General features: G+C 42.9%; 1 protein-coding gene across 3 annotated transcripts; it reads right to left on the reverse strand.

Annotated features, from left to right (window-relative positions):
* Positions 1-815: 815 nt before the first annotated feature.
* LOC144514325 (uncharacterized) lies at positions 816-10843 on the reverse strand. 3 transcript variants are annotated; one of them, XM_078245490.1, is made up of 4 exons: positions 10612-10843; positions 10282-10339; positions 8900-9178; positions 816-3216 (listed from the first exon to the last, which is right to left on the reverse strand). In XM_078245490.1, exons 2-4 carry the CDS (start codon positions 10319-10321, stop codon positions 2255-2257), a joined length of 1281 nt encoding a protein of 426 aa, XP_078101616.1. In that variant the 5' UTR covers positions 10322-10339; positions 10612-10843; the 3' UTR covers positions 816-2254. The 3 variants fall into 3 exon arrangements, with proteins under 3 accessions (XP_078101616.1, XP_078101613.1, XP_078101614.1); XM_078245487.1 differs by having other exon boundaries at positions 10282-10440; positions 10569-10843; XM_078245488.1 differs by having other exon boundaries at positions 10441-10843.
* Between the last annotated feature and the right edge of the window lie 382 nt (positions 10844-11225).

Here is an 11225-nt window from a genome sequence, read left to right on the forward strand (position 1 = left end):
CTGCAATCTCTGCAGACTACCTTGGATACAGCAAGGAAAATAGAAGAAGCAACAAGGGAGCATAGTATGTCCACAGAGTGGCACCAAGTCAGAAGGATGAGAATAACATCATCTCACTTCAGGGAGGTATGTCATGTTCGTAGTCAGACTTCAACGGAACAGCTTGCTGAAAGAATGATTAGGGGAGTGGCAGAAACGGAATTGATGAAAAGAGGTCTGGCATTGGAGCCACTTGCCATTCAGGAATATTGCAAAGCAAAGAACACTAACTACTGGCCATGTGGCTTCATTATACATCCCGATGCCCCCTGGTTAGGATCTTCCCCTTATGGGGTTGTTTTCGACCCAACAGACAACCCACACTTTGGCCTGGTGGAGGTGAAATGCCCCAATGTGAAAAGTTATGTTACCTGCAAATACCTGAAGCTTCACAATGACACCATGAATCTGAAAAAGCAACACAGTTACTACTGGCAGGTGCAAGGACAACTCTTGCTAACAGGTATGGACTGGTGTGACTTTGTTGTTTTTGCAGAGGAGCATATGGTCAGTCAAAGGATCTACAGGGACCCAGAGGTTGCTGCCGTCATCAAGAAGAGGGGAGATTATTTCTATTTCTACTTTTACTTATCATCTTGCATGAACATTTAAAATCAACCCACCTTCCAAAACATGTTTGTGTGAAAACCAATGTTATCGTTCTCTTTAAGAAATGCACATATATGTACATTAACAACAAACCTATACAAGGTGCCTTATTATGAATTCAGTGTCAGTAGTTATATACAAACTCATACAAAATGTCAAATGTTGCACCACAATGTTTATTTACATAGTTCATCATTGCAAATCTATACAAGGAGCCATGTTATTGTTGGGTGTTCAAGTATGACAACTTGTGTCTTTTTATACTTAATGTCTGAATTAACTCATGCATTTGTGTTCCTCCTGGCACAGTGTAAAAGACAATAAATGGCAAATGTAAACATTATGTCAGTATTTCAGACAATTTACTGAAAGGTATATCACAAGATACAAAAAAACAAACAGCATAGTAAATGACAAAATAGTAAGCAGTATGCTCATAGAGAAAAATACAGTCACATGCCAGTCCAGATTTTCACTGTCGAGTTGACAATGCCTTGACAAGGGGTCCATTTTGGTAGTTTACCAAGAAGCAAGCCACACTGAGCAGTTGATCAATACTCCCACACACAGATAAAGGAATCACTTCTTCAAACATTCTCTTTAACTCTGCGGATACACCTTTCAACGTGAACCCGCAAACGGGCGATCGACTGTGTTTGTTCAACATCCTGTTTACTCATCTGAGTTTTCAACGTCCTGTGGTTGTTGTGATGACATCTTCTAGCTTAAAATGTCGACTACAGATATGGGTGTTACCGGTAGGAGTGAAGTTCTCGCGTCTTATCTTGATAGCCACTTACCTTGCACCTCAGGCTGATGTGGGAAACGATGAAAACCTACTTCAGAAATGTACCTCCATGAAACGGCTTCTTCTTTACGGTTAACATTTTACATACTCACTGATAGCTTGCCACTCACTCTTCAAGAACATTCCTCAATTGGAAATACCGGTGGTAACCTAAACCAGAACTCCCCACTGCCCACCACACAGATTTTGAATGTTCGTGGCGCCACCCTGACCCAGACCGAATTGAATTAAAATATGGTTCACATATGGTGAAAATAAATTACAAATATACTTTACTTGGGCAAAAGAGTAAAGGTAATCCAGCTCACTGTCTGAAGTTAACAGACAACTTGTCATGGTGGACAATAAGATATAGTATTTTCTAAGTCTCCATACCTCCCTTTTGACAAACTTTGCACCCTGATTTTGGACATTTAATGTTCCTGGGCTTTGAGAAGAACAGCTCTAATGCCCTCTGGGCTCGACCCATTGATGGAGACCCTGCAGCCTGTTAAGGCGTAAGGTGCATTTGGAGCACACTGTTTTGAAACAAATTTTCGCCGAAAGGTTAGGAGGTTGCATGCCTGCCCACTGCCGTCGGGTCTAACGTTAGCGGTCCACTGACTAGGGCTGGGCGATAGGGAGAAAATCACACATCACGATATTCTTGACCAAATACCTCAATATCGATATTGCGGCGATATTCTAGGGTTGACAATGGTGCTTTAACAAAATATCTTCACACTTAGATTTTAGATAAATAATCATCAGTAATGTGGACATAATGTCTAAGTGGGGAAAAGGCAAATAATAGAACAGTTACAACAGTCTGGTACGTTCAGAAAATGACATCACTTTACCATCAGCTTCTGTTTCCATCGGACCAACACATTTATGTGTTTTGATATCAGAACGCCAGGCAAATCTTTTGTTACAAACACTGCAGCTGAATCTTTTCTCTCCTGTGTGGACTACCATGTGTAACCGTAAACTTCCACTCCGTGTAAAGGATTTCTTGCAGACTGAGCAGCTGAAAGGTTTTTCTCCTGTGTGAGTTATCATGTGTGACCGTAAATGTCCACCCTGTGTAAAAGATTTTTTACAGACTGAGCAGCTGAAAGGTTTTTCTCCTGTGTGAGTTACCATGTGTGTCCGTAAATCTCCACCCTGTGTAAAAGATTTCTTACAGACTGAGCAGCTGAAAGGTTTTTCACCTGTGTGAGTTCTCGTGTGTCTCTTCAGGGTTCCACTATCAGAGAAAGCTTTACCACACTCAGAGCAGCTGAAAGGTTTTTCTCCTGTGTGAGTTCTCATGTGTCTCTTCAGGTGTGGCTTGGTGCCTAATCTTCTCCCGCACTCAGAGCAGCTGAATGTTATCTTACGTCTTGAATCATGTTTCAAAGAGTTTAAATCTGACTGAGGTTCTCTGGTCTCGTTCCAATCAGCACTATCATCAGTCTCAGGATCAGAAGAGTCTCCAGTCTGGTCTTCAGTCTCTGGCTGTAAAAGTGGATGTGAGTTTCTGGCTGGTTCTGGTTCTCCACAGTCCTCTCCATCAGCTTCTGTTTCCATGTGTTGAGTTTGTCTCTGATGAAGCTGTGAGGACTGAGCTTTCTCTTCATCATCTTCACTCTTCACAGGGACAGGAGTGAATGGGAACAGTTCCTCCTGTTCCTCTTTAATGTGTGGGGGGGGCTCTGGCTCCTGCTGGTCCACACTGGAGCTACACTGTTGTTGCTCAGGGGGAACCACTTCTTTAACCACCAACAGCTGCTCAACATCTGCAGGAAACACATACAGAGAAATGTCGTTGAACTGTATCTTAACATCTGGATTGTTATAAAGAAATACTGGTCGGTCAGTCAGTTACTTAGGTTACATCTACACTGCTATGAAAACTTGGAAAACAGTTGTAAAGGCTGTTGACTGACATATTAGGGCCCTCTTGTGGTGAAATAATGCAACTGTGCTGTTGAGCACAAACTGGCGCAGTCTGTAATTAAAGTGACTATATGTAACTTTTTAGTGTTTCTGTAACTGTCATTTTTCATATTATGATCTAAAATTAGCTGTAACAGCAAACGAGACTAACTGTGAAAAGAACGCCATTTTTAAGTAGTTTTTATTAGTGCCGTTGCTTGGGTTCGATTTTTCCCCGCATAGTCACAGAATGATTTATGGCAGGTAGACGGCGCAACAGTAACACATTCTGAAGGCTCTGAAGGGTTCTCTTGGTCGAGAAAGGGTTTGAAAGCTTGCGGCTATATTTGTACTTTCTTTTGAAATGCTGGCTGCCAAAAACCGCCACTTAATAGCTAATTAATTAGTCTGAGGTAAACGCTGTCTAACAGTTGACAGACGTGACGTGGTGGCTGGCGTCTGGTATGTGCTCCAGTGTTTGTGTGTCGGCCCGCCCCAGCGAAGCTCGGACGTGTAGAGAAAAGAGGAACAGAAGAAATTAGCTGCAGCTTTACCAAAATGAAGGCTGAACAACAGAACCATTTTGGTACAAACATTTACTCGCCATGTGGTGGATAGCCCTCTGAGATTTGCTCACGAAAAGGAAAATGTACCTGCATTTGGTGCCTGGTGAGTGTTAATTTCGGACCCTGCATATGGCTCTGTGGCCTACCTGCGCTCAGTGGATTAACATGGCAACGTACAACTGTCTTTCCTCATGGCCAGATCATGCACAGTCCCAAACAAAGAAGTTATCTATTTTACCGATTAGAACTGTCGCAGCGCTAACTGGGGCTCAGCTCATGAAGCTGCTCAGACCAACTGACCTTGAAGGTGGAGAAAATCACCCTTTGGTCTGATTCAACCACTGTCCTCAGATTGCTTCATCCCACATCCTGCCACTTGGATGTCTTTGTAGGCAACAGGATCACAGAAATTCCGGATCTAACAGACCTAAAATGACTAAGGGGGCAAGTAAAAATTGCGAGGGGGCGATTCATTTTCATAAAGTAGGCTACAAATAGCCAAATTACACAGGTTTTACCCGCTGTCGCAACAGGGTCAGCACTCGCAAATGTGGCATTTCTTGAAGCAGTTGAGTTGTCCATTTTTTATCTATTTTTGAAAAAAATAAGTACGACTAAAAGTAACTATTTAAAAGTCAGTTTATCAGCTTTAGGCTATTTCAAACACACACACATACAGGCTGTGACTGCGCTCTCAGTGCGTGTTCCCAGTTTGACATGTACGTCCCTTAATGGTTAAGCCGACACTAAAGAATAAAATATTTCTAAATAGTGTTTAGCTAGTGCAGAGCTTACGCTAGAAACTTCTAACGTTACACGAGTAACGTCTAACTAGGATGTGTATCGCTGGACTGTAACTGTAGGCACCTGTCCCATCACACACACACACACACACACACACACACACACACACACACACACTTTTTTAGTCATATCATCATCATCATCATGTCATTTAGCTGACGCTTTTATCCAAAGCGACTTAAAATTAAGTGCGTTCAACCTTGAAGGTGCAAACTCCAGACAACAAGTAGTAAGTGCAAGTACACTAGCTTTAAATAAGTAAAACTACAAAGAGCCAGATGAAAGTGCAGCATCAAGAAATATATATATTATTTTTTTTCTTTATTTATTTTTTTCTTTATCCGAGGTGTAGTCGGAAGAGGTGTGTTTTTAGCCTTCGGCAGAAGATGCGTAGGTTTTCGGCCATCCTGATGTCAATACAACACACACACTCACTGACTCACACACCACACACAACCCACACACACCACAGACACGTATTTTTCATAGATGTTCTTTTGAACGTAAACATGTTCCACCAAAACAAGTTCCTCCCTGAGACTATTTAGCAGAGGCACCGTGGCTCTGTCCGGAGCTTAGCTCCGCCCAAGATGATTGTGATTGGTTTAAAGAAATGCCATTAATCCAGAGCACGTTTTACTCCCATCCAGGAATGCTGTTTTCAGCATTCAACACCATCATCCCCTCCAAACTGATTACCAAACTCAGTAAACTGGGCATCAATACCTCCCTCTGTAACTGGATTCTGGACTTCATAACCAACAGACCTCAGTCTGTTAGGTTAGATAATCACACCTCCACAACCATCACCCTGAACACCGGCGTACGACAGGGATGTGTGCTGAGCCCTCTCCTTTACTCCCTCTTCACCTACGACTCACACCTGTACACGGCTCTAACACCATTGTCAAGTTTGCAGACGACACTACGGTGATTGGTCTCATCAACAAAAACGATGAGACGGCCTACAGGGAGGAGGTCCAGCACCTATCCTCGTGGTGCACAAACAAAAACCTGGCTCTCAACACCAAGAAGACCAAAGAGCTCATTGTGGACTTCAGGAAGTCTAAAACTGGCACACACATCCCCATTCTCATCAACAGGACTGAGGTGGAGCGTGTCAACCAGCTTCCAATCCCCAAAAAGGCACCTGCTAAGGACTTAAAGGATTACAGACTGGTGGCACTAACAAATGTGTTGTGCAAATGTATGGAGAGGGTGGTCTGTAACCTCCTATCAGGCATTGTGTCAGACAAGCTGGACCCATTCCAGTTTGCCTACAGGGTAGGACGTGGTGTGAAGGATGCAAGCCTCACACGTTTAGACACTGTCACCAAAAAACTGGAGTCAGCACATCCACACACCAGGATTTTATTCATGGACTTTTCCTCAGCTTTTAACACGGTGTGCATTGATAAACTTCTACATCACCTCTCTGACCTTCGGGTTCACCCAACACTGACCCTGTGGACAAAAAGTTTTCTGCTGGACAGACCACAACAGGTGTCTTTTAATGGGGTTAAATCAACCAAGCTTATTTTAAATACTGGACTCCCCCAAGGTTGTGTTTTATCTCCAATCCTCTTCTCTGTGTACACCAACATATTATGTAACAGTGAAGGTATGGCACTTTTTAAATATGCTGATGTCACTGCTTTGGTTGCGCACATGTCTAACATTGACGTCCTAACTTGCTATCAGCAGGTAGTAAACAATCTGTCCGAAACTTGGAGCTCAACATTACAAAAACGAAGGCGCTATGCTGTGGGGGAAGAGACAAGGCATCACCTCTGTCCCAGCCACTTAGCATCCAGGGTCAGCCAGTGGAACAAGTGCAGGTATTCCGGTACCTGGGCACAGAAATAGACACTTCCCTGTCCTTCTCACAACACACAGACACAACGTACAAAACAAGAACAACGTCGTCTCCACCTGCTCAGAAAACTCAGAACCTTTCAGATCAGCAAGGATGTGTTAACTTTGGTTTACCGATCCCTCATTGAATCAGTTCTCACTTTCAATATCTCTTCCTGGTACAACCAACTCACCATCAAACACAAAACAAGACTCTCACGCATAGTGAATCACGCTGCCAAAATAACTCTCTTGGACCCTCAACACCTCTACCCTGATCAAGAAGGCTCACCAGCGTCTCTTCTTTCTGAGGAGACTCAAGAAGGTCCACCTGTCTCCTCAGATCCTGGTGAACTTCTACCGCTGCACCATCGAAAGCATCCTCACCAGCTGTGTCACAGTTTGGTATGGCAACTGCTCTGCCCATGACCGGAAAGCACCGCAGAGGGTGGTGGAAACGCATCATCGGTTTCTCACTCCCCTCCATCGAGTAAGTGGCCAGGGCAAGTGATGCTTACGAAAGGCGTGCAGCATCATCAAAGACCGACCACAGACTGCTCACCCCACTTCCCTCTGGGAGGCGTTACAGGTCTCTCCGCAACCGTACCAGCAGGTTCAGAGGAAGCTTCTTTCCTGTGGCTGTCACCCTACTGAACTCTTGCTCTGCACCCCGGTGACAATTAACCTACTTTGCCCCCGGACAATTTGCACTTACACTAAAAGCACTTAGCACAAAAAGTAAGGAAATTTGTGTTTGGTAGATTAGTTCTCTGTGGTAACAATGCTTTTTGGCAATACATCTTATACCGTTGGAAAGCCTGTTTAGTTCTCTTTCAAATGGTGCCCCATTTGTAAGGAACATGCATTTGTGGGATGAGCAACAGCACTGAGTATGTGGGTTGCGCCCATGAAAAATTTGCCAAATCTTCTCTGCCAAACAGGTTATTGTTAATAACAGTACTAAAGCAGGGGTGGTATAGTTTGCAAGACTAAAGACTTAAAGAGTTTTTATTCAATCGCCTTTTTTGGCACATTAATTTTTCAATATGTTGTCAAGTACAGTATATATTCTGTTTGTCCCATATCAGTTATTGTTGACAAATATATTTGTGTGTGTTTGTACTTTTTAATTTCATTTTAAAGTTATTTCATAGCACTTGGTCATCTTAAGCTGTGTTTAAATGTGGTGTACAAATAAACTTAACTTGCACTTACTACAATGGTGGTAATAATTTAATGAATAAGCTTCAAGTGAACTGTCTTTGTATTCTACACGACGACAATAAAGTTGAATGTAATCTAACAAAAAAAAATCTATAGATAAACATCTGAGCGGACAAATATGAAATGCAGAGTTTCCCAAGGCTCCATTCTGGGTCCTCTTCTGTTTAAATGTCCCATGGAATTACAGTTTCACTTTATGAGTTTTTTTTAACATTAATGCGTCCCCCCAGCCTGCCTCTGGCCCCCCAGTGGCTAGAAATGGTGATAGGTGTAAACCGAGCCCTGGGTATCCTGCTCTGCCTTTGAGAAAATGAAAGCTCAGATGGGCCGATCTGGAATCTTCCCTTTATGACGTCATAAGGGGAAAGGTTACCTCCCCTTTCTCTGCTTTGCCCACCCAGAGAATTTGGTCCACCCATGAGAAAGAGAGAGACATCATGGCTTTCAAACAAGCAAAGTGGCAGCTGGTCAAGGCCACACCCCCACCCTCCGGGTACAGATACAGTATTAGGGGACCACTAAGGTCTATATAAAGAGACTTCAGATACAGTATTAGGGGACCACTAAGGTCTATATAAAAGAGACTTCAGATACAGTATTAGGGGACCACTAAGGCCTATATAAAAGAGACTTCAGATACAGTATTAGGGGACCACTAAGGTCTATATAAAAGAGACTTCAGATACAGTATTAGGGGACCACTAAGGTCTATATAAAAGAGACTTCAGATACAGTATTAGGGGACCACTAAGGTCTATATAAAAGAGACTTCAGATACAGTATTAGGGGACCACTAAGGCCTATATAAAAGAGACTTCAGATACAGTATTAGGGGACCACTAAGGCCTATATAAAAGAGACTTCAGATACAGTATTAGGGGACCGCTGAGGCCTATATAAAAGCATCCAAAAAAGCAGCATGCCATGGGACCTTTAACATCTACATGCTTCCACTGGCTCAGATAACAGAAGACAGTTGCACTGATTATTTGTCTATAAGCATTAACGTTTGCTGTGTGATCACATCAACACACAGCCACATGACTTCTCAAACCTGACGGAGGTTCTACGCTCTCCTTCAAAACGTCACAGTTACCTTCTGTTTCCATGTGTTGAGTTTGTCTTTGATGAAGCTGTGAGGACTGAGCTTCCTCTTCATCATCTTCACTCTTCACAGGGACAGGAGTGAATGGGAACTTGGTGTTGTCAGCCTCCTCCAGCCCTTGAAGCTGCTCTCCCTCCTGACTGCTCCACAGTTTCTCCTGTTCCTCTTTAATGTGTGGGGGGGACTCTGGCTCCTGCTGGTCCACATTGGAGCTACACTCCTGCTGCTCCTCTTCTCCAACAATTACTTCCAGAACATCTTGAGGTAAAGCTGAAACACATACAGTGTGACTGTTTGTACACTATACCATCTACAACTCCATTAAACATGGCAAAATCCAGCACTGAAAATTATTCAGCAACAATTTTAAGAAGACGGTTCCTCAAATTTAAGGATATGTTGATTTTGTTTGTCTTCAATGACTGTAGACTAAATATATCTGGGTTTTTGTTAGTAGTTAACAAGCTTCTGTTGTTAGTCCGAAGGAAGCGTAGCTCTAAGACAAAGCCCACTGTTCACCACAAACCTGGACAAGTTTCTAAAGGCTGCTTTAGGCTGCATTCACACGTCCTGCATTGCTGCTTCAGAGTAGATTCAACACCAGGGCCGGTTCTAGCCTGCTATATTAGGGTGGGCAGGTAGAAGAAATAGGTGGGCTGAATGCTTATTAGCTAAATGCAGGGTTTTCCCTGCTATTATACGGCTTAGGCGCAGCACCTAACTGTTACTGAGCACCGCCTATGCATATGAACGTAAAAACAACGGGAGAGCATTTGGACAATGAGCCGACCGTTATTATTATACATCCAGGGAACCGACGCACCGGACGGGCGTCCACTCAACTTTGGCACAAAAGTGCCGCGAGATAGTTCATGTACACAGTGGCAGAAACAGCCACACACACACACACACACACACACACACGTTCTCTTCCTCTCTCTCTCACACACACACACTTTCTCATTGTCTCTCACACACACACAAACACACACACACACACACACACCTCTCTCTTTCTCTCTCTCTCACATAGCTTCTATATACATGTATACACACATAGCTTCTATATACATGTATACACACATAGCTTCTATATACATGTACATACACATAGCTTCTACATACATGTACACACACATAGCTTCTATATACATGTACACACACATAGCTTCTATATCCATGTATACACACATAGCTTCTATATACATGTGTATACACACATAGCTTCTATATACATGTATAGACATAGCTTCTATATCCATGTATACACACATAGCTTCTATATCCATGTACACACACATAGCTTCTATATACATGTATACACACATAGCTTCTATATATTTCTATATATTTCAGATGTAAACGTGTCCCACCTGTCCCCTGGTCCGCTGACAGCTTCCTCTCAGACTTCATGTTAAAGTTCCCCCCGACCTGTTTCAGGAAATACAACAAGACGTTAGCAGGAGCTAGCTGCTAGCGGCTAACCTTAGCTTTAGCACCGACTCCCTGCGACATTAAAAGAGAAAACAAACCTGCTCTGTGTCGCTTTGTTCCAGCTTTTAAAACCACATCCAGCAGTTTGGGACCTTTCTTTCTTCTTAAGAAACTAAACACTGGCGCCTTTTACTCCGCCGTCCTCATCACGATGTGACACACAAACAGTTAACGTTAGTTCCGGGGACGGACGCTATTACGGGTCGTACCAACAACTTCCGGGCAGATGTTTGTTTACTAATGTAACCGAGGGTTTCTTCTGTTGTCTAGACTCAGGTTTGACTATAAAATAAAGAAACACGGGCGTCCGATGCCGGAACAGAGACGGCACTGCACGTCTCACTTTATTCACCTACAACACAGTCAATACTACACTTTATCCACTTCCGCTTTTCCCCTTCACAATAAAAGCTCTATGGTTTACTGTAACTTCATCTTAACCGTCCTGTTGTCCTCGGGTCAAATTTGACCCGTTTTCAAAGTTTCTGTATCAGAAATAAAGGTTACTTAAAACCAAATTGCCTCAGAAATAACATGGATGGTTCCATACAACGCTTTTTGCAAGTAAAATGAAGGATTGGATCATTACTCTCATTGAATTGTGGAGGTTTTATTCAACTTTATAATTTGAAAAGAAATTGAAATGGTTTGAAAATGTTTCCTGACTAAATGTTGACATATACCAGTCTGGGATCCACTCCACATCCTCTGATTTGCTGGAAAGGTGTGGCTGACCTCACCCAGATGAGGCTTGCATTTCATTTCTATGTATACTAACAGACAGATTACAAACTCTCTTTTGCCTCTGATATTTGCAGCACTC

Source organism: Sander vitreus, unplaced genomic scaffold (assembly GCF_031162955.1).
Source record: "Sander vitreus isolate 19-12246 unplaced genomic scaffold, sanVit1 ctg543_0, whole genome shotgun sequence".
Classification (NCBI taxonomy): domain Eukaryota; kingdom Metazoa; phylum Chordata; class Actinopteri; order Perciformes; family Percidae; genus Sander; species Sander vitreus.